This window comes from Antechinus flavipes, chromosome 3, assembly GCF_016432865.1.
Source record: "Antechinus flavipes isolate AdamAnt ecotype Samford, QLD, Australia chromosome 3, AdamAnt_v2, whole genome shotgun sequence".
In the NCBI taxonomy this organism is placed as follows: domain Eukaryota; kingdom Metazoa; phylum Chordata; class Mammalia; order Dasyuromorphia; family Dasyuridae; genus Antechinus; species Antechinus flavipes.
Window position 1 is genome coordinate 595,423,779 of NC_067400.1, and position 24,026 is coordinate 595,447,804.

General features: G+C 44.2%; 1 protein-coding gene across 1 annotated transcript in view; it reads right to left on the reverse strand.

Annotated features, from left to right (window-relative positions):
• PEX14 (peroxisomal biogenesis factor 14) overlaps positions 1 to 24,026 on the reverse strand; it is a 132,298-nt gene that overhangs the window by 62,952 nt on the left and 45,320 nt on the right. Inside the window, exon 3 of the mRNA XM_051988582.1 lies at positions 6,037 to 6,121. Within this exon, the coding sequence (XP_051844542.1) occupies positions 6,037 to 6,121 (85 nt within the window). The remainder of the gene's footprint in view (positions 1 to 6,036; positions 6,122 to 24,026) is intronic.

Sequence of the window (24,026 nt, forward strand, 5' to 3'; positions counted from 1 at the left end):
CTTGGCTACCTCTCCGATCCCATCCAGAGAGTACTTAGACACAATGAGCAAACACCAAGTTCCATGGTCAGTAAAACTCTCAAATGCCTAATATGGTTGAAGCTCACTCATAGGGAAGGACTCAAGACTACAGAGTGGATCTCTTCCCTCTGGTCATCCAGGAAAGGGAGAAAAAGGGAAAACATTCATTGGATTCATCTTTTTCCTAATAGAAGGTACTTCTTCAAAAACATATAGGAGTTAATGACTTGATCATCTCCTAATGAAATCCCCAAATCCAGAGCTTTCCAAACCATTTGTGTGGCCCAGGCTCCTTCTAATTCGTGACCTATTAATCCAAATGTTAAGAGGACCATCCTCCCCATACCTCACTCATGTTACTAGCCCAGCCCAAGAACTATCTTACTATGAACAACTGGACCACAATCTCACAGGGGCCAGCAGATGGAAATAATCATACTGTCTCCCCACCCCCCCCACTGAAAACTTGTCTGTTGGTTCAAGAAAAGGCTTTGTAGAGACTTCAGGCTTCACCAAGATGCATTAAAGAATTAATTATAAAGCAAAGCTGAAGGAGAAAATTAATTTTAGAAACACAAGAGGTTACAATTTTTTTTCCTGGAGGTGGGGGAGGAAACATAGTTATTTTCGTTTTCATCCTAGGGGCACAAGCTGGGAGCTGTCCAGTCGATAACCTGGCCATCAGAACAAGGTTTGTAATTAAAAGGTCAGTGACCTGGAAAGCTAGGCCCTCACTCCCAGGGCTTCTCAGTAATGGCGGAGCTATTAAATTAAGACTGCTATGAAATCAATGCTAAAAAAGCTTTCATGGTAACGAGATTCCATTCAAGGACATGCAAACTGCCTCATGAAATGGACTTAAATTATAAAAAAGAAAAGTAATAAAAGAGAGTTAAATTGAAATCTGTGTAAGAATTTACTCCCCTTTAAAATACTCCAGTTAGAGGCTTGCTTGCCTCCTCGCTCCTGCCAAGGTTGAGGCCCAGTTGGTTTCTTCCATATGCTTCTTCCTAAGAAAAAGGTAGCTTTGCTGCTGGAGGTTCACCTTTCAAGAAGGGACTGAAGAGAAGATCTATTGTCATCTCAAGGATAATACTGCTCACAGAGTCACTCGGTGAAAAGCTTCTGTTGCCCCATCTTTTCATTCCCCAAGACATTCATACTTACCAGTCTCAGGTATGAATGAAGCACACTGATAGACCACTATCCTCCCCACCAACTGCTAAAAGGTCGGCACTTTGACTGACCTACTCATCTTGTCACAAAGCCTCCAGCACTTTGAGGTTCCAGCCATGAAACACCACAAGCTGAGAGACACCAACTCTGGATGCTCTCGTTTCCTGGATTGACTTTTTGTTGTTGCTTTTTAAATTAACCCAGTCTTCTGGCCCCTAGCCTGCTTCAAGCCCCAAAGCTAATGCAGCCTGGCAAGAACAACTTCTAAATCTAGGCTGTTTCAATGAGGGTTTGAGCCCCCACACACAACGGCTGACAAGGCAGGCTGATGTGTCATCTGCAGAAGCAAGGAGTTGGAAGGCAAACAAAAACATTTATTAGAACACACTGAAGGTGAACAGCTGCTTTTCTCTTTCATCCAAAAAGTTCTCGATAAAAAAAGAGGAAATGTTGTAAATTACACAAAACGGCAGTACCAACTTCAAAGAAATGATAAATGATTCTAATAACTTCAAGTTTCTCATTAATGACTCCACATCCAGAGTTTGAAGCATCCTAAAGAGATCACCACAAAACAGGGAAAAGTTGAGATGAACCAATGTCCTCTTTTGAGATTCCCCCCTCCCAAAAAAAAATCAGGGACCACCCACCCTTAACCCATGAGTAATAGGGGCAGGATGCAGTCACAGCTCCCAGCTGTGGTTTCATAATAAAACAAACTCAGCTGATGCTCCTAAAGTAACCTTCATTTTCCATTGAACTGACATGCACTACAGGGACCTCAATTTCTATATTAAATATTAAATAATATTAAAAGAAAAACAAAATTGGATTTGCCTTTTCAGGAAAGAGATGTTTATTAAAAAAAAAAAAAAAAGTCCAGATTATAATTCAAGTCAGTGCTTCACTGCAATTCCCCGAAGTGACATTTGCTAGGAAAAGCCAAGACTACAGAAGCTGTGAGCCCCCCCAAAGCCAGGGCTCCAAACCCACTCGCTGCAATGACTCCTTTGGGGAGAAGCTGAGAGGGCGGCTGCCAGTAGCTCCCTGCAGTCAATGAGCCGCCCAGGGTTCCCTCTCAGCAACTGCAAGGGGGCTAAAGAACTGTGGGCTTGCTGCCCCGCTGTGGCGCACCAGGCCACCCCTCCCCCTTCCATCCCCAACCAGAGGCTGCCAAGCTATTCTGATCCTATAAGGCTGAACCAGGGAACTAGCGGGAGTTGGAAACGGGAAGTTTAAATCCACAAAGGGGCTTCTTCTTCCCCAGGCGCCCATCAACGCTCGCAATTCTCTACCCAAGGAGGTCCTGCCAGAATCTACCCTATGGGGATTCCACTCGGAAATGGCTGGGGACTGGCTCCAGCAGCATCTTAGGAGGATAATGGAATTGGGTGATTAAGAGACCTTCCTGGTCCTATCCATGAACAGGACTAACTGAATATAATTCTGTTTAGAGACAGTCAGATGCCTAGCTATCCAAAGCTTTTCCCTTCAGTTTTGGACTGTAAATGAAACATTTCTGTTAAAACGTATTTCTCATCTATAAATTGAGAGGGCCGGCCTAGCTGATCACTGCAGTCCCTTCAAGCTTCATCCTCCTGGGACCGGCTCTCAGTACGTCTCCTTGTTCTTTGGCTCACAAAGGCACACAGTCTCCCTGAAAGGCTTTTTGCCTGGCCAAGGAGACTGGCCTGAGGATCACCAATTTGGGGTCTAGACCTTGGAGTTCAGCAATTTAAGAGACTTAGTTTTCCAAGGCAAAAACTCCCTCTTTCATGCAGAGGTACCTGGTTCAATGAGAGGCTGAAGGACCTGCACATCCGAGACAGAGCTTGAACCTGGATCCTCTTACTCCGTGTCCAAAAATCTATCCATGACACCGTACCAGGGAGCAATGAAGTACCTTAAGTTAGCTGGGTAGTAGTATCAAAGAAAGGAGGAAGCTGTTGAGAATGAGAGTACCCGGAAGAGTCAGAGGGCACAGATGACTATCTGATACAAGCCACAGTCAGTCACTCTAAAGCCCAGACTGTTAATGGTCAGGACAGAGCCACAAAGCAGTCACCTTGGGCAGGGGAGCAGAGCTGAGGCTGGAAAAGTGCTAGAATTGGGGATATCTGGTTTACTGTTTAAGTGGCTGTGGACAAAAGCACATCTGTCGTCACTGAGATGGCCAGAGGGCCCTGGCTCACTCCAATGGAGTTTTCCACAGCTTTGCTCTGTTTCTCATCGATAACGATTAGAAGAGAGGTAGAGAACACCATGACAAAGAATAAAAAAGAAACAACAAATAACAGTTCCACCAAACAGTTTCTGTTCTTCGATAATTATAAGCCAAGTAACTCATAAGAAGTATTATTTAAGCCTGCATTTGTCTGTCTCTGTCTCTCTCTATGTCTCTGTCTTTCTCTCCCTCTTTCCCTCTCCCAGTCAGGGATTTATTAAAATTAAACAGATTAGATGAAGCTCTTGATACTAAAACTGCTCGGCAAGGCCTGCGGTGGGAAGTGCCGAGCAAACACCAGAGACATTCGTCTCCAAATTGCTCTAAATACCTTCTGCAAATGAAATTCTAACCCAGCTGCGTTTGAGAGAAAATGAGGAATAACTGGTCACTGTCAGTGGAAGAGCAGCTCAGGCAGTTATAATATTGCACAATATACTGGGGCTAAGGATCTCTCAGCAACAATAGATTTTGTATCAGGTTACCGTGGGTAATCAGCACGGCTTTTAGGCTCAGCTTTCCCCTGCTTCATTGCTTTGATGATAGAGCTGAAATCCCCAAGCTTTTATGATTAATTACTCCCCATAGGTCCACAGATTTCAAGGAAAAACTCTTGTATGGCACGATGCTCACACAGTGGAGTGCATGGCCAACAAGCTCCAGATTTTCATCCTCTCCTGCTGGTGCAGAGTGCCCACAACGCAGCCAGCATGTGGACGCCACCCCTCAGGCCTCCGCCACTCCAGAGGGGCCTGGCGAGGCAGCACGACCGCCTCCTTGTAGCTGCCGCCCCAGTGTCGCCGGCGCCCCACACACCAGTGGGGCCTCTGCTCCCAGGAGCTTCCTGTGGAGACTGGCCTAGGACAAACTCAGAACTTCACTTGCACTAAGGGAAAAAGCAAGCTTCATGCGGGTACCACAAGCAAGAGCCTGACACATGGTACCCGGCACCCGGCAATTTTACCTTCTCTTCAAGACATTCCAAGGAAGCTTTCTGGGTACAGACTATTATTGCAAATACCAAAGAGGAAATAATTTTGCTTTTTCTTTCTTTGGAGTGGGGGATGGAAGCTGAGGAAGCTTGCCCCAAACCTAATTTTTTAGGTTATAGGAAACTGTCCTATCACCAAATGACCAAAAGATAGAAACAAGCAGTTTTGAAAGAAATCCAAGTTATCAAGAATTGTAGGGAAAAAATGCTCCAAACTACTAACAAATTAAGGTAAATACAAATTAAAACAGTCCTGAAGATTCACCTTACACCTATCTGACTGGCAAAGTTGACCAAAAAAGAGAAATGATAAATGTTGGAGGAGCTGTGGGAAAAAGGCCCATTAATGCACTGGTAGGGGAGCTTTGAACTGGTTCAAGTCATTCTAGAAAGCAATTTGGAACTCTGCCCCCAAAAGTCACTACACTGTGCCTCTATGCTTTAACCCAGTGATAACACTACTAGGTCTAAAACCCAAAAAGGTCAGAGAAAGAGAAAGAGGACCCTTGTGCCCAAAAATATTTACAACATCTCCTTTTGCAGAGGCAAGCAACCCTGGAAACTAAAGGGGGTAGTCATCAATTGAAAAATGGTCAAACAAATTATGTATGTGAACGTAACGGAATATTCTTCTGCTGTGAGAAATGACAAAAGGAATGGATTCAAAGAAATCTGGGAAAACACATATGAAATAAAAGATAGTGAAGTAAGAACAACCAGCAGGACAATTTATACAATATTAACAGCATTGTAAAGACAAGTTTAGAAGACTTAAGAACTAGTCATTGCTGTAACAATGAAAGTATGCACCCCATCCTGACTAGAGAGGACAGACTCAGCATAGAGAGTGAGACATACATTTCTAAAGGTAGTCATGGTGAGAGTGTGCTTTATTTAACTATTCATATTTATTATAAAAGTTTTCTTTTTCTTTATTTTTTTTCCCAATGTGGGGGAAGTGGGTCGATAGGAGAGTCAACTGAGAGAAAAAAGTCCATTCCCCCGCCTCTTCTCCCAAAATATCTTCTACAATCCTCTATATTAAGTTACTGATTCCCAACTTTGAGTCTTGGCAGGAAAAGGTCAATTTGTTTGGTGTCCCCAGTGCAGCCACCACAGACTCTGCTTCAGGCAGTACTGAATTTGTTGGGATTCATTCCACTCCATTCTACAGAAATACCAGAGCACCAGTAATTTACCATTTCAGCCTGTAAATCAGAGTGACCCCAAGTATGACCTTAGCCTGACCTTGCCAAGTCCCTCAGCCTTTGCATCCTTCTGTCTCTGCTCTTTTCTGAAGCAGGTGACCTCCTAACCCACAGCTGGCCATCCTAAGGCCAGGGTGATTCATAGCTAGAAGAGACCTTATTCGAGGGAGCTTTTGTTTTTTCTTTTGGTTGTTTTTGTCCCTGTGCTTTATGTGAACTAGTTCTCATTGGATGATCTTTCTATTCCACAGCAAGGAGGAAACCTGTGTCCCCAATCTGGTAGGAAATGAGATGAGTGCAGAAATCTGTCCTTTGAGCACATAACACCTGTTAGGAACAGCATGCTTTCTCCCCAAACCTGCCCCCATACTTATTTTTTTGGTAGACAATTCAGAATAATAAAGGTAATTATGTACCTTTCTTCTTAAGAAATGCCCTTCGGGTTGAAAGTGGGCTTTGGCGGACCCGGGAATTCTGTAGGAACTTGACTGCAGTGGCAATCTGGTTGGGAAGATAAAAACAGAAGAGAAAAAATGTCAGGAGTCTGAATTTTAAGATTAAAAAACCAAAAGGTTCAGTGCAGGTCTGTGGAAACAAAGTCTATGTATTAATGAAATTCAAGCGTAAAATGGCTACCTGTCAAACATCTTCCACAAGAAAAAATTATCTTAAAAAACAGGATATCGTTTTTCAGCTCAAAAGCCTCTAATAGCACCTTTCCCCAAAAGGTCAACTTGAAATTCTCTTGCGTTTCAGCCCCAGTATGAGCTATCCCTAAGCTACTTATTTAACTTTCTTCCTGTAAAATATCCCCTTCCTGTTAGAACATCCCCTCCCAGTGCAAAGCGGCTGGCCCACATGAGGCACTTTAAAAATGCTTGTTGAATTGAATAATCTTTCCCAATGGGCCCCAAAACACTCCTCCTGCAGCTCTAGCTGGGCCTGTCTCCTAGGTGACCCATAAAAGCATCATGATCAACCCAGCCCCTGTGTGCCTGGCCCCTCTATTCTTCCCCCACTTTGCTAAATTCTACTCATGCTTCAAATCTCAACTCTAGTTACAGAACCATACGGCTGGAAGTCACAGACGACACTGAATTATTGTGGGTATCTCTTGTCCTCTCTAACTAGACTGCCAGCCTCTGAAGACAGAGGAAAGAATGCCCTGTATTATTATATTCCTCTGCTGCCCCTACAATAAGCATGCGGTAAACACTAACTGAATCCAATTCCCCAAACATTTCTTCAGTAGCTATTCTGCCTAAGGCCCTGATCCAAAAGGAACAAACTTCAGAACCATTAAATTGCCTGGAGAGATCGATCATCTAATCTGGTAGGACTCAAACTTTCTGGGCTCAGGACTCTTTTGTACTCTTAAAAATTGTCGAGATACTCCCCACCCAACCAGCTTTGCTTAGATGAGGTGTTTTTAATCAGTTTGCTGCATTAAAAATGTAAATATCTTGTGTAACTATGAAAACAGTTTTGATTTCATGGACTGCCAAAAGGGTCTTTGGGATTCCAGGGGATGCCCTGAACACTGGGGGAAGAACCATGAGCTGGCCCAGTCCTCTCATTTTACAGATGATCAAATGGAAACACAGAAAAAAGAGGAGGGATTTGCAGATACTCCCCCTGCTCACCCCCTTTTTCTTTTCTCCCCGCCCTGCAGTCAGTTAAGTGCTGGACCGTGTTCCATCTAATCTTCCGACTACAGCAGGAGCAGTTTGTCAGCTCCTGAAGAGCAGGCCAGATATTACACACCTTCTGTATCTCATTCCCAACCAAAAATCCAAGAGGCTGAGCTGATATTCCTGGGCAGCTAAAAATCCAGAAGCATAGAAACATCCCACCAGACCACCGTTCTGAGGCAGACCTCCATTGTTCTCTATGGCTTGAGAGGGGTCTGAGCACCAAAGAGCTCTGAGGAGAGCGTGGGGAGTCCGGGGCTGGAGAAAGGAATGGCTAACAAGTGATCTCGCCACCCACATCACCATAGGAACAATATTTGACACAGTCTTCAAGTCTTCCGGCTCACAGACCAAATGGGATGACAAGAAAGCCTCGACACTGGGACATCTTGCAAGAAGCAGGGAAGCCCAGCCAGCCCCCAGAGAAAAGCAGCCATTTCATGTGACCACCGGGACGACATCTCACTCAAGCCAGGAGAATCATCTAATCTCCTGGCCAGGTGAGGACATCCTCCACAGAAGCACCATGTTCACTGGCTGCTGAAGGATAAATGTCCAATGGAGAAAACAGGAGAAAGTTGGTGCTCATTTTCCCGGTAGGAAAACTGAGACAGCTGGTAATGGCAGGGATGATCTCCTTTCTTTCCTTCTCTTTTTATGCAAATTCAACAAAGGTTCCAGATAATCCAGAAAAATCTACTCCATAATCTGCAAGTCTTCAGATTAACCAAGAGGTACCCTTTCAAAGAGAAACTGGGGTTCTCCACGTTGGTCAAATGGTGTTCCTCACCAACCACACACATCGATATCCCGTGACATGCTATTTCTCAGGATCCAGGCTCAGCTCCAAGGAGCTGGTAGCTAACTGCCTGGGGCCATAAGCTTTTTCGAGAAAGCCACTATCATAATAATAATAAAAGCTAAAAGTTCATGCTTATGTAGAGCTTAAAGTTTGCAAAGTGCTTTAAATCTATTATCTCATTGGATCCTCCCAATTGCCCAGTGAAATAGATGCTATTATCCCCAATCAACAGATGAGGAAATGAAGGCTCATTGAGCTAAATACTAAGAGTCCTGAGGATCATATGATGGAAATTGTTGGAGCAGCAACAACATAGTAGAAACAGCATTAGGTGGACAGTCAGGGGATCAGGGTTTGAATGCCTGCTCTGACACTTAAACTCGGATGATCTTAACCGGGCAATCGATCAATTAATCAAGTAACCAACCGACCTTAATTAAGAGACTGCTGCATGCCAGGCTCTATGATAAGCCCTCACTGTACAAAAAAGAGGCAGAGAGAGTGCCTGCCCTCAAGGAGCTTACAGTCTAATAGGGGAGACCACATGCAAACAAAGCAAGGACACAGAGGAAATCATTAAAGAGGAAGAGCCAACTGGATGGGGTGTAGAGGACAGAGAGCTAGGTCTGGAATCAGGAAGTTCAAATCCAGTCTCAGATGATTAAAGGCGAGGCACTTTGCCTCAGTTTTCTCAACTGTAAAATGGAAAGAATAATGACAACTACCTTCCAGGATTATTGTGAGGGTCAAATGAGATAATATTTGTAAGGTACTTGGTACACAGTAGGAACTATATAAATGCTAGCTAATTAACCAGTAAGAGCAACAATAAGCAGTGGTAGTAAGAGGGGTTGGGAAAGCTTCCAATAAAATGAGGGATTTTAGATAGGACAACAGAAGCTGGGGAGGAGGTAGAGGGTTCCAGGCATGGGGATGGCCAGAAACAATGCCTGGGGCAGAGAGACAGAGGATCTTGTTCATGGAACAGCCAAGAGGACAGTGTCTCTTCATTCTCACTTGTCCCTTTCAGTCCCATATCCCATGATCTCTATGATCTTGCCCAGCTTCATTTTATTGCTACCCCTATAACCCACTCCTCTCCCTAATCTCCCCTTCCTCTCAGCAGAGGATCTGGCCTCCTACCTCATTTAAAAAATAGGCCCTCTGGGATGAGCTCCCTCTTCTCCCTGATTACACCTCCAAATTCCTCTAAAATGAGTTCCCTCCCATCCCATGAAGGCAATTATCCCATCCCTGCAGATGGCTCACAGATCTATGTATCCATCAATCAGTGCCTCTCTGGGACTCCAGTCATCATCGTCATCATCATCATCATCATCATCATCATCATTGTCAACGTCACCACTACTCCCACCACCATTGATGAAAATTTAGTCAAAAATTACTTTGTGCCATTTAATGTGCTTAATACTCAGGTTCAAAAACTACTTGCTGGGTACTTCCACCAAGAAGATCCCGTGGGCACATCAAGTCTAAAATGTCCAAAAAGACTTCTCTCCCTTGCCCATGAGCTCTGTCCCTGCTCAAACCTTCCCCAGCTCAGATGAGGGCACGACCATCCTTCCATGAGCCTGGGTCCTCCCCGACTTTCTCCCTCCCTCATGCCTCTCCTCTATAGTCATCCAGTAGTCATGCCCTGTTAATTCTATGTCCACAACCTCCAGAATTGTTCCCCTTCGTGCCATCCAAGCTGCTGCCACTTTTCCTCCAGCCCTCAGCCCCTTAAGCTTAGACTGAGGCGATCTCTCATGGTCTCTATGCTCCCCAGTCCAGCTCTCTCTTTTGAACAGCAGTCAGATCTCCCTCATGGCATTGTCTCCAAGAAGCTTTGCTAGGACACAAACTCCTCACCTTGAGCCACAGAGCCCTGCACACCCTCCCCATGTTCCAAACTGGCCTCTTGGTCCCACACCTTGGTGCCTGTCAGACCGTGGGAGGGAAGCGGGTTCTCCTCTGCCCTCTGCCTCTCAGACCCCCTCACTTTCCACAAGAAGCTAATGAGATCCTGCCTCTTACATAAAGCAGGCAGGGACACCCACGTAGTTTACAGAGCCAGAATCGGAAATCTCCATTTTCAGACTCCACTTACAGCATGGCTGCCCCACTTGGAGCTTCAATCACTGCCACCTGGAGCAGACCAGAGCATAAATCAGACACCGTAAGGGGACACCAACCATGCCTCTGGGGCTGAACCCTCTCCTCAGCCTCCTCACATACTGGTGCCCACACACCAAAAGCCTGACCTGTCTTTTTTGTTAAAAAGGAAAGGAAGCCATCGCCTGCTCTTCCAAGGAGGACGGGTGTGGCCAAGGAAAGCACTGGACACATGTCCATAATGATCAAGACGCAGCATGGATGGGAAAGGGAGGAGTTCCTGTCTCCCCCAGAGAGAGATGACAGGCTGGGTACCATGCTGCACACTCTGTGTCCTGTTCTCTGCAGGGGTACCGGAGGGTGTACAGGAAATGAGAACAGCGAGGTCTTCAACAGTGCACGCTAATGGTACTATCCTATTGTTAACCTAGAGAGTCAGAAACCTTTCCCTTATCCCTCCAAAATTTTCCAGGGCAGAGTATGGAAACACAAAATCCCACCACTAAAATGAATGTGTTTCACCTTGTTTTTGAATACAGTCCTGCGTCGATGCATTTCTGGTCAGAGAGCAAAGTTTTGATGGCTTTAATGGTGCACTCAATGCAGGGCTTGGCGCATTCCATCAATTTTTTTTAAAAATTGCATCTCTTATTTCTTTAAATACATTAATCAGGCTAGTGTAGGCAAAACGGATCCATCGGACAATGCAATAAACATGAATTATCATCTATCCAACACGCATAATGGCTTAAAAATACATAATAGCAGGTGTAGTTTAAATGATTAGTTATTACACCTGCGGTGGGTCTGATTCAATTGGGAAAAATCATCTTTAATAGGTTAAAAGGTTTAGATCACCATGCTTTCCTTAAAGTGGCTGTAGAGAGGGGATGATGGAGTGCTCTGTCATTAGTAATTCATTTAAGAAAAACGTGGGGGATATAGCAAAGAACAGCATAAACGAGCGAATCCAATTTAAACATCAGGTAAAGTAGAAAACACCTTTTAAAAAAGCAAGATAAATGAATTTGGAAGAGGGATGAAATTGACGTATTTATTTTAACGGGAATTTGACAAAGTCCCGGCACACTTCAAACTTGCAAAAATATGAACAATTTTTTTTAAAGTTTCCATCCACTAATTTCAAGCCATATAAAATAATTCAGTCAAACACCTGCATAAAGTGTGTTTGGGGCTGGTTTATGCCCCTCTTGATCTCTGTCGGAAAATGCAGGCGACAGGCAAATCACATATTTAACAGCATCGATACCACTATGCCAGATGCAAAAATATAAAGCACCCAAACTAATAGCCTCCTTGTAATGTGCTGAATAAGAAAGATGCCCAAAGAAGCACTACATCTAAGTGTGAACAGAAGAAAACCTCTCTCTTCCTTTCACTAATTGTTTCTTTAGCTACTCTTTACCCTTTCCTCCTCTCCCTCCCTTCAAGAAGCTAGGAGCATAATAAAAAAGGGCTTGGCAGATCAAGAATTTGATAAGCCCTGTGATTCATACACAGATGTTAACAGATTTTCCAAAAATCTTTATCCATAATGCAAAGACCTTAATGGCCCAAATTACTGACGAGCTCTCAGGCAACTTCCTTCGTTTACTTTTGCAGCTGGACACTTTTCATTAACTCCAGGAGACCCTGACCCTCTTCCCTCTGCAATGCACACACACATTGTCATTCTCCCTCTCTCTCTCTCATGCTTTTGTTGGATTAAGTGATAGGGTTCTTGTAGCCTGTCCTATGGTATTAGTTGATTTTCTAATTAGAAGATGAATTTAACTGTTCGTGGGCTTTAGTTGTGCCCAAAGTACATAAATTTAAGCCAAATCTTCTGCCTTCACATCAAAGATATAAAAGGGAGACAGAAACCTGATTGCATGTTATGGGAGTGCAGCAACCAGGGAGATTCTGGTGTGAAGTGCTTGATGCTGCTATGCCTAAGACTCTCACTGAGAGTTAATGATAAATAGGAAATTGGTTTTCCTTGGCATTTTATTTACCCTAGAAGCATTCTTAGGAAATACTAGCTTCCTTACCAGTCACAAAGCCTAAAAAATCTGGGTGGGAAAAAACCTAGAAGAAAAGAGAGACCAAGCTTTTATTCTCTTCACCCCTGTTACTCTAAACACACACACACACACACACCCCTAAACTAACCCCACAACTTGAAAGTAATGAGGTCACTGGAGCTGCTCTTCCTCTTTTGAAAGTACAAAGCAGACATCATGGTCAAAGAGGAAGAAGACAAGTTTTTTCTGCACGAATTTATAGCACCATCTGTCACATTACAGTGAGTGGCAGCATCTTAGAGGAAGGAACTTTAAGATGAACTTATCTCTGGCCCTCGGACCAGCTGCCAAATGGTGTGAGATCTGTGTCTCCAAGACCAGGATGCATCTCACAGCAGGATCTGTACAAATCAACAAGCTCCACCAACCGCAGAAGTCATCTTAACCTGAATCGTGTACTGTGTTCGGACAGGGAAACAAATACCCTTTGGCAAGAGGTGGAATCCTGGAGGGCCTGTGGGAAGGAGTCATTTCTTAGGTGTGATTCTCTTGCAAGCTTCCATTTATTGGGGATGTAGCTGATGCTTTTTACAAGGGGAAAGGACAAGCGATGACAACCTAAAACCTCAGGTTAGAGAGGGAGCCTCTCTCCGCTATACCTGACAAGCAAACCACTGATACACTGTCATCAGTGACACATCTTTGGAAAGCCCCCAGTTCCATAATTCTGCATGCCCCCCACTCCACCTACACACACACACACACACACACACACACACAGCTCCTAAAATGTGAAAATTCACTGAGTATTATTTTTAATCCTTAAAAATGTGTGACAATAAGTATTCAAGGTCAAGTCCTTTTCTACCAACAGAGACTTGAAGGTTGGAGAGCAAAAGGATAACCGTTACCCCCAGACCAAAGCCGCCCTCCCTGCTGTCTGTCCTGCTCAGGGGGCCCAGGAAGGTTCCAGCCTTCCTTCTCTAAGGCAAACACTGTACTCAGAATGCTGCTAACGAGCGTCAGGCTGATGCTAACTCGCATTATAACAAGGGCTGGTTTAAAAAGCTGGCATTGCGAAGAATGCGAGAACCCCCTTCGAACCGAAATGCTGCGTTTTCCTAAGAAATCGGTGCTCTGTCAGGAGTTCCTTGACAAATATGGTCATCGGTGGCATGAGGAAATAGTAGCAAAGCAGCTGTTAATCAGAGAAACACATCGGAGAACGCTGATGCTAGCACTCGTGGAAAAATGCAAGGGGCTAATTAGGAAGCTATATATCTCACTAAAGAGGCTGGGCTCCCTGAGATTCCAGGCAGAGCTCTCTTGGATTCGGGGTACTGGGACACCTCACCCTGACTTCTGTGCCCAGGATCTTTCCCAGTTTGAGATCCCCTGGCTTAGTCTGAGTTTTCCACGTAGACTCCAATGCTGTTATCTCGCAAGCTTTCCTAGGTACTCTTATTCTCAATTATAAAAGCTCAGTTCTCTCTAACTAGAGGACAGGCTGAGTAAGGAAGGAAAACGAGGCAACACTGAAGTGTTGTACAAATTCCTTCTAAAGACGGGGGGTCGCAAATAAAAGAAAAACACTAGATGAGAAGGAAAGACCATTAAAAATTGTGGAGTAATAATCCACCATTTCGGGGAGGAGGGAAAATGTGACTGTTAGGTTAGACTATGTCCCTCCAAAAAAATAGGAAGGAGAAGAAGGGGAAGGGGAAGGGAACAGCTAGGAGTGAGGAGGACTCGAGTCCAGGGGAAGCTGGGGGACGAGCCCAAAGGCGGCTCTCCGTGGCAGATGCCAAGATTCTGAGAGTCAGGTAAGAGCCTGGAAAGTTAATATGCAGAGGAAGGCTGGGTCAGCCAAAATTCAATATGCTCCTGTGCAAGGACGAGGAGGGATGCCCGGTGGGCACGGGTGGTGGGGCGGGGGTGAGCTCCCGCCAACACTCGGGCTCTCTGCAGAGCCGCTGGAACGGCATGGGGGGATAACCTTGGGGTGGCCGGGGACACCAGTGAGGGCCAAGCGCGGAGCCAGCCCGCCCCCTAGCTGGGGCTAGGGGGAGATGCAGGCCAGAGGAGGCCCACTCTCCCCAACTCAACAGCCCAAATTAAGTGTTTTCACTCAGTGAAAATGAAATGTTTTGCAAGATGAAACAGAATGAAAATTGAGGTTTTAGGTAATTACTAGTTGGCATTTACATATCACAGGCTGGTTCAACACCTATTCATTTTCCTCTTTTATTTTCAATTTTTTAAAATTGCTCATTAAAAAATGAACAGATGACAGTGACAGGATTTTTTTTTTTTACTCTTTCCCCTTTTCTGAGGGCTACAAAATCGAGAGATACTTTTAGCACAGTTAGCTACAATTATCCCCCACACACAAAAAGTCTGTTTCATTTACAGTCAGAAGGGGAAGGGGGAGGCCAGAGGGGAGGCTGAGAGGAGTGAGGGGGGAGGGCAGCGGAGGCTCTGGGTGCCTAGGCCAGAGGTGTTTTTCTCAAATCCACCCCCATCCCCCCAGCATCCAGGCGACAGGGAGTTAAAGGAAGGAGTCTCCCATGCAGCCTGGAATTTCCTGGGTTTTGTCACTGTGCCCTTCCCATTGTTGATTTGGGCCCCAACCTGGCATTAATTAAGCTTAGAGGAGCGGGCTTCATTTCCTTTGTTTCAGTTTGCTCCATTTGTGCTTGGCTTCTTTCGCAGGCAGGCAGGCAGGCAAAGCTCTGGAGCTTGAAAGAGTGTACACGGGTTGACATGATAGAACACAACATATTTTCAGGTCTATTGTGCAAATCTGTATTTAGGGAATTCTAAAGCATGCATTATTGACCCTGGTCTCTCTTAAAACACATTGATATATGCAGTAAAAGCCCTTATGAAAAGTATCAACTTCACATGCGCAGAAGCTTCCCTTTCAACGTGAAATATCTCTGTCATTTTCATTTGTTTTCACCCGGCTTAAACTATATTGCAGAGACTTCTTTAGAAAATTTTGTGACTGAGGGGTTTTCGTTGGAGGGGTGGTTGTGAAGCCAGAAAGGGGCAAGTAAAAGCAGTGGAGGTGCCTCCTCTCTGGGGGAAGCTGAGAACCATTCGGCAACGGATCTGTTGTTGGGCGCCCATTTCCAGCCCAAAGTGAATTTTTACGGGCGAGCCAGAAACCCCCGAAAACCATAGTTTTTCCACAATCTGCTGACAGCTCTTCTAACTGTAGCTCAGCTACCAGATGCTCTTCTTCTCTCCCTCCCGCCTCCCAGACGTGCTGCTGTGAACAAACTGGAGACCCCTGCTTCAGGGAGAGAACACAGTGTCTTTGGGGAGGCCATGGAAAAGGCACGGCATCTTTTTGGGTACACACACACACACACGCAAACCAATGTAAATAAATGCCTCTTGTCCCCATGCACTCCTGCCTAAAATTAGACAGCAGCCCACCTAGCATTTCTGACACCACCAACAAAGAGCAGCACTCGAGCAGGGTAGGAGAGAAAACAAAAAAAGGATGACATTTGCCTTTTCCTTGGCTTTGAAATCCAACTGGTAGCAAATTGTTTGAAGTCCTGTTTACAGAAGAAACTGCAATAACCTCCATACTGAAAAGGGGAAGAAAATGCCAGTCTGCACAGATCACCGTGGCAGTGACCCGAGGGGGGTGGGGAAAACAATCTGGCAGAAGTCTAGGGTGGCTTGGGAGGGGTGGGGATGGGACAAGTGACACAGTTTGGGGGCCAGATCCTGGGAGAGGCTAAGGATGCTGAGGCAAAGCCTTCAATGTCTTGCCTTTAATGCTGCCTTTAAAGGGCACTTTCAGCAGTCTCTACTTCCCAGTTTCCCCGATTTGATCTTTTCTTGAATCCCTCTCATTTCCCTGCATTGTAAAAGAGGAAGCAGAAAGCATCAAGGTTTGATGCTGTCAAATTAATGAAGGTGTCATGCTGCTGAGCTGAATCACTCCGAAGGAATGCAATGACTCAGTGTCCAAGATGCTCCCTGGGAGAAGTGTGAGATCACAGGGCGACTCAAGCCTTAACAATATACAGGATGCGGCCGCCAGGACCTTCCTAAAGAGCCTCCCCTTGCTTGCTCACACCCCTTTGGCTCTCCTACTCTTTCAAGCACTATGCGGTTTTTCTACTTTTTGAAGGTTACTTTGCCTGAACTCCAGTACTTTGCGATGCCCAAAGGATGAAACAGTGCTGCAATTTCCATCTCCTCCTTTGCAAGTACAGGACAGACAGATGAGGGAAGTTCTAGTCATGCACTATTGAGCGGTCAGATGATTAGGAAGGGGACGGGGGAAAGGTTGCAGCATGGATAATGACAACTTCAAGCATTAAGTCTTCACTGGATGTTAGACACTGGATAGATCATCACCAAGAGGGATGTACAAAGCCAGGGTCACTTCACAAAGACTTAGCACCTTCCGCTCAGATGGTGACAAGACAGGCTACTGAATCCCAAGCAATATTAGCACTGGAGAAGAGAAGGCCACCTCTGATAAACCCCACATGTTAAGGGGCTGCCCCTTTGGAAAATCACCAAATATTACTTGAATGAATACGCACTTGAATGAATGAAACCACAGAGGAGTTTCCCCAAACCTGGCTCGTGAACTTCCTACCACCCTCTTCTAGAATCTTGACTAAGAGTAGGGAAGACCCTTGGAGATCACCTAGCCCAAACTTTCATTTTATAGAGAAAGAAAACCAGGGTTTAGAAAAGGTGACAAAGGATCACAGATCTGGAGCCAGAAAGCACTTTAGAGAGCTTCTAGTCCAATCCACTTAATAATGTACAAATAAAGCAATGACACCTGGGAAAGTGGAGGGGCTTGCCCAACGTCAAGATACAGGGAATGAGTGGAAGAAGCTAAATTCAGTTCCATATTGCAGAGTGCCATGGATTTAAAAGAAGAGCTGGCTGCCTCCACAACCTCACTCGGCCCCTCTGACTGGAGCAGCATACAAACTGCCCAGGAAATGAGATGAGAGCAGGGTGAGGTGCTATTGAAGTCTAGGTGGTCGCCACTGGTCTCTTCTGGGTTCATGGTTCAAAGGCCACCAGCTGGCAGTGCCATCGACATCATTGGGCACTTCTTGGGCTAGATTCACTCAGGCCAGGAATCTATAGAAAGGACATGAGGTCGAGAATCTTTCACCAGCCTCTCCCTACGGGTCATAAATGTGCCTTTCACTGACAAGCCCTGCAACTAATAAATACTCATCCACTTTTAAAAAATAAATAATTAAGTGAATGCTTCTTCTGGGCCCCAAATGTCTGTCCAGTCTACATTAGTCATGTGCCATCTTCCTCCCCCAGAATAAAGTACTGAAAATAACAGTCTCTATATAATTCAGCTAATACCTTTGCTGATTTCTTCTAACAGCTACTATGTGTGTGCACATCCATTTCTTCAAATTAAAACAAAAATTTTCGAAATTTCACACCATTAAACAAATCAGCCCTCCTTAGCATCCTCCTCCTCCACTAAATCAATGATAACCCAATTCCAGTGCCTCCAAATCTTGCCTGGGAAACAGAGAAAGGTTCAACACTTTTTATCTAAAGGATTATGAATCACCACCTTGCTGGGGCTGATGGCTATCTCCGTTCCCCACATCACTCTCTAACTGGGAAACCTTTCTAAAATACAAAATCCCCTAATTTTACAAAAGCTTCCTGAAACTTCTCTCCCCTATCCCCACCCCCATCGTTTTCTGCTTATCTTCCTCTCTCTTCCCCTGCCTGTTTAAATACATGGGCAGAGAGTTATTAACTTTTACAGTAAAACCAGATAAAATAATGTTGAAGCAAAAATGCAGTGATGTAAGGGCTGCAGCTAGCACCATTTATCTGTGGAAATCAGATTAGCACTCAAGTGCCAGAGATACCTGGAAAAGTGCTCACAATCAAATCAAAAAAGGATACAAAAACATTAACCTGATGGCTAAAAACTCCACATTTAAACATTTAAAGTAATAAAGGAGCTTTTATTGAGTATTTTTTCTATTTCATTAGGGCTCAAATTGACGAGGACTCCAGGATACATTTCCTAGACTTTTGGTTCTTCAAATCAAATGCTCTCTTGGACTTTTTTTTTTTTAACCTAAAAGGAAACGGCATTTCTTGTAAATTTGAACTAAAGGATTAAAGCTTCTCCTACAATATCAATATCAGCCCTGAGTGCAAACACAGCAGCAAATACAAAGCTTTCTAGTCTGTGTGCATTAATTCTGAGCCCACCCCTAAGCCAGCAGAAGTATTTAGATGATCTGACCATCCAGATACACCTCCCTTTTGTGTGAGATCTGCACAGGAAATAAGACTCAAGATAAAATACCCCGCTATTTTCTCAAAACAAAACCCCTCAGATTTCCATAATTATCTCAAGGTTTCCTAAGCTCTTTGTGCCCAACAAGCCTGTAAGAGTCCAGTGTCCAGTTTTTGAGGTTCAGAGAAAGTAAGGGCCTGTGCTCTTCCTCTGAACCTTCGGGGATGTTGTCTTGGCTTTTAGGCTAACAAAGGAACCACAATTCGATTCTCACTGAATGCATTTCAATAGAAATGCTGAATAACTAAGTCAGGAAAGAGTTCCCAATTCAGATCTAAGAGGAACAAATAGTCTGACACCTTCACCTATCTGGGACTCAGCTATCTGGCTACAAGAACACGCAGGACAAAGCTAGCACCCAGGAAAAAGCAGTCAGGATCTAGAGCACCCAACACACTTACTTCATCATACCTAAGTTCGTCCCTTTTTTTTCAGAGGAGAAACATGGAGGTCCTCCCTCAGAGCTAACTACTACCACTTTAGACACAATTCAAATCTGGCAGCATGTAACAGAAAAGACTCTAAACAAGGAATCAGGAGAGAGCTGGATTCAAATCCAGGTGTTGGGCCCTATCAGCTCTGTCTGTTTGCTTTAGGATATTGCTGGGAAAAGAGCGTTCTGTTAAGCTTAAAAGTATCTTCTAAATATGAGCTACTGGAGACCCAACTTTCCTAACTCAGTCCAAAGCTTTGACTGCCATCTCTGTTGAAATAATGTGCTCCAGCCTCTTCTGGTGATTTTTGAGGAGAGTTTGGTTTACATTATATACAACTATCACCTGAGAACAAGGGAGATCCTGAGCTATCACTTCACGCCTCTCAGATTGGCTAAGATGGCAGGAAAAAATAACGATGAATGTTGGAGGGGGATTTGGGAAAATTGGGACACTGATACATTGTTGGTAGAGTTGTGAACCATTCTGAAGAACAATTTGGAACTATACCCAAAAGGCTATAAAACTACACATACTAATTGCTCCAACAGTGTCACTACTGGCTCCGTATCTCAAATAGATCATAAAAAAGGAAAAGGGACCCACATGTGCAAAAATGTTTGTGGCAGCCCTTTTTGTGGTAGCAAGGAACTAGAAACTGAGTGGATGCCCATCAGTTGGAGAATGGCTGAAGAAGTTACGATATGTGAATAGAATGGATATTATTATTCTATTAGAAACGATCAGCAGGATGATTTCAGAAAAGCCTGGAGAGACTTGCAAGCACCAATGCTAAGTGAAATGAGAAGAAGCAAGAGAACAGCACACACAGCAACAAGATTATGTGATGGACTTGGCTCTTTTCAACAATAAGGTGATTCAGGCCATTTCCAATAGATTTGTGATGGAGAGAGCCATCTGCATCCAGAAAAAGGCCTATGGGGCCTGAATGTGGATCACAACGTAGCATTTTCACCTTTTGTTGTTGCTGTTGTCTGCTTGCTTGTTTTTTTCTTTCTCAGTTTTTCCTTTTTGATCTGATTTTTCTTGGGCAGCACGATAAATGGAGAACCATATTTAGAAGAATTGCATGTGTTTAACCTGTATTGGATTACTTACTGTTCTGGGACAAGGGAAAGGAGAGAGGGAGAAAAATATGGAACACAAGGTTTTGCAAAAGTAAATGTTGAAAATTGTCTTTGCATGGATTTTGAAAAATTAAAAAGGTATTATTATAAAACAACAACAACAAGGGAGACCAAGCTATCTTGAAAAAGAACAAGGGCAGTCTGGATAGCCCTTCTACAAGTCTTAGGAACACCCTCACATGAGCCATCCCTCCAGAAAGTATAAGTTGTGTTCAGTCCAGGGAGCTGGATGGCACAGTAAATAGAGCTCTGGACTTGGAATCCAGAAAACTCATCTTCACGAAATCCAATCTCAGACATTTACTAGCTGTGTGACTGTAGGCAAGTCATTTCACCCTGTTTGCCTCAGAAAATAGCAAACCACTTCAATATTTTTGCCAAAAAAACACCAAATGGGGTCATGAAGACATGAAGACAACAGACATGACTGGATGTTTAGTCTAGTCGGTTTAATAAATCATAGAAGAGTATAATCCACTTTTTAAAAAACTACTATCTAAAATAATTAAAATGAAAAAGTCTGCTTCAAGAGAGAAACTCAATTCATTGTGACAAGTTTTATGTGCCTCCTTTGTGTCAGGCACAGGGCTAAGTGCTGAGAATGGGGTGAGGAGAAGAAAAACCAGTTGTTACAAAGTAAATATCAATCCACCAACAGGAATATATTAAATACCTACAATGTAGTTAGCATGCACTATGCAAATCCCTGAAAAAAAAAAAGACAAACATGAATCTGTTCCTGCCCTTAAGGGGCCTGCATTCTTTGGGAAAAACAACAAGCAAAAATAAATATAAGGGGCAAAGACCTGGCTATCACTTAGGGAAACTAGCAAAGATCTCGTGTGCTGAGCCAGGGAGCTAGCTTGATTCAACTAGGATGAGCTTAGGGGCTCTTGTTTTAACTGTATTATTACACCAAGGCAAGGGCACTTGGGATTCAGGGTAGTCTCTTAAGGGATCAAAGGAGGCCCAAAAGTTCAATAATGATCAAGGAATGTTTTTATGGAATGCCCAGTAGGCACCATCTAACAGTGTGATGTCGAAGTCTCGTCATGGAACCTAAGAGACCCAGGAAACAAGAAAAGAGGGAAACTTGGCTCCTCTCCTAACTTAAGAGGCCAGAAACCCAGAGCTGAGATGAAGCATGATGGTTCAGGGAAAAATGGCAAGCTGAGATAAGACAGAACTTAGCACTGCCTTTGTGGTTTGAAAGGCATGAAAAAAAAAAATCCTATTAAGATAAACATTCACAAATACTCTAATAAAACATACATAGGATACTGCTACATATAAATCCTTTTTTTTTAAGTTGTGCATAATACTTTTTTCATTTTTAATGATATTTTATATTTCTAAAAACATACAAAGATAGTTTTCAACATTTACTTTCTCAAAACTTGTGTTTCAAATTTTCCTCTCTCTCTTATGCTCTCCTCTCCCTCCTCCCCAAGACAGCAAACATGCTGATCTAAGTTAAAAGCGTACAGTTCCTTTTAAAGGTATTTCCATATTTGTCATGCTGAGCAAAAAAAAAATTCAGATCAAAAGGGAAAAAACATGAGAAAGGAGAAAAAAAGCAATTAAACAACAACAATAATAAAAAGATGAAAAAAATTATGCCTCGATCCACATTTAGTCTTCACAGTTCTCTCTCTGGATGTGGCCGGCACTTTTCATCACAAGTCTATAACCAATCCATTTTTGAAAGAGTACATGGGAGAGAGGTGACTATGTGGGGACCTGGGCACCCCCTCTCTAGCATCTCTTCCTCCTTACAATCAGCATGTACATTTTCACTCTGGTTTTCAGCCAGTCAGTCCAAGAAGGATGCAGCCTTATCCTGCAGAAGAAGGGCAGGGGATGGGGGCAGGGACCCAGGCCACACCTGTACAGCCAAACTGCATTAGCAATAATCCAGGCCATAGTAATTTGAGAGAGCTCTCCAACACACGTCATTCCAGAAGGGCTAAATTCAATCAAAGATGGCAGCTCTTCCTGCAAGGATGCAATCATTAAGAGCTAGAGAGCATGACATAGGCCCACTGACCAAGTCAGAACTCGGCCCTGAGGCTGAAATGAAGGTAACTTATACCAAGCCAAGGATGAGACTCCAGATGGGCCTTCAGGGGAGGAAAGAACAGCGTCCTCCATCCTTTCACCCCCAACCACCTTCAGCACATCAGATATCAATGTACAGGAGATGCAGACACTTGAGCTTGGCACCCGAAGCCTAGATACTAAGATTGCCCAGTTTCTTCAGGCAAGTCACTCATCCTCCCTTTTTTCAATACCTGGTTCAGTTTTCTCATCTGTAAAATGGGACTAATATTACTCAGAGATCTCATCAATGTGTTCTAAGGAATCATTAGTTGCCATTTACTTGGCATTTTTCAACTTCAAAGCAATTTAACACACTATAAAACAGTAGATACAGTTTGAAAAATCTATTTTAAAAAGAAAATAAACAAATTCAGTACAGCACAAATAAACTGAACTCATTTTGTAGAAGGTTGAATTCCCATGCCATGGAGGGTATCCCCCTGCATCTGTTCTGATCTGTATTTGTATATGAGCAAAGGTTTATAAATTTTATATTAAAAGAGAGAGGAAAGGAATAGAGAAAAGAAGAGAAATAGAAAGGAGAAAGGAAAAGGAGATGAGAAGGAAGAATGAGAAATGAAGTGAAAAGCAGTGAGAGTGGACAAAAAAGGATTTTTAAAATATCAGAAAGGGGATGAGGAATGGGGGGTGGGGAGTGGATAGAAAACTCCCCTATGAGAACAAAAAAGTTTCTGCTTTCAAACGAGAAGAAAGGAAGGAGAAAAGGAAATGGGAATGAGAGAAAAAGCAGATGATAAAGGAGGGGGGAGGAAGAGCAAAAGAAAACATAAAGCTTTCCAAAGTGTGTCTGGAAACCAGAAAGCTAAAGGAGAAATCATTAGCAAGTCCATAGTGCGTCTACAGTGATACCGTGCGGATCAATTCATTTAGCGCTGCCCTGTACATTTACAGAAAAGTACCTCTGATATAATAAAGGCTCATAAACACGCAGAAATTGGGTTAGGCCCGTTTCGAATTCCTGCCAAACAATGGTTCAGAAAAATGAAGCTCTATTTTAATTAGCTGGATTCACGAGTGATTTGATAACAGCAGATGCTGTCTGGATGCCTTCAGCAACATGGGCTCCACACACATGAACTTGGAGTGCCTCTGATACAATTAGGAGCTTCTCTCTGCTCCCACATGCCAGGCAAGGTGGAGCCCTTACATGTCGCTGTCCTTCATCCCTGTGTGTCCATTCAACTCCGGGAGGACAAGAAGGGAGCGCCCAGATGGGACCAGACAATTTGCCAAAGACAGCGCAAGTACCCTGCCCCGGGGGTTTCCACTGGAAAAGGGACCAGCAGCACAGGGTGGGCAGCGCCTCCCCATGCTTAATCCTGCTGAAGCCAGCCAGACAAGCTGGCCCTGCCAGGCTCAGTTCTGCTGCGGACCGAGGGCAGCCCCAAGAGCTTTGCCACCTCTGGCAGGGGTGGGAGCTGCCCAGGCTCCTGCCAGAGCCCACGCTGCTTTCAGCTCTGCCACTCACTTTGTGGGACATGCACATATGCAGCAGGCAGAGCTGGGAGCAGAGGTAGGAGGGCTTAGCTGGACAGTGTGAGAGGGAAGGGAGGAAAAGGGAGCGAGAGGGGAGAGGTATGTGGTCCACCGTGACCCTGCCACCCTTCAGTTCTGATCAGAACTTCAGAGCCCTTCATCCCACTGCCGGAGGCTCCGCACATGGGATGGAGAGGTCAAGCTAGCCAAGTTGCATTCTAATTCCAGCAGAAAAGGGATCCAGCAATCACACAC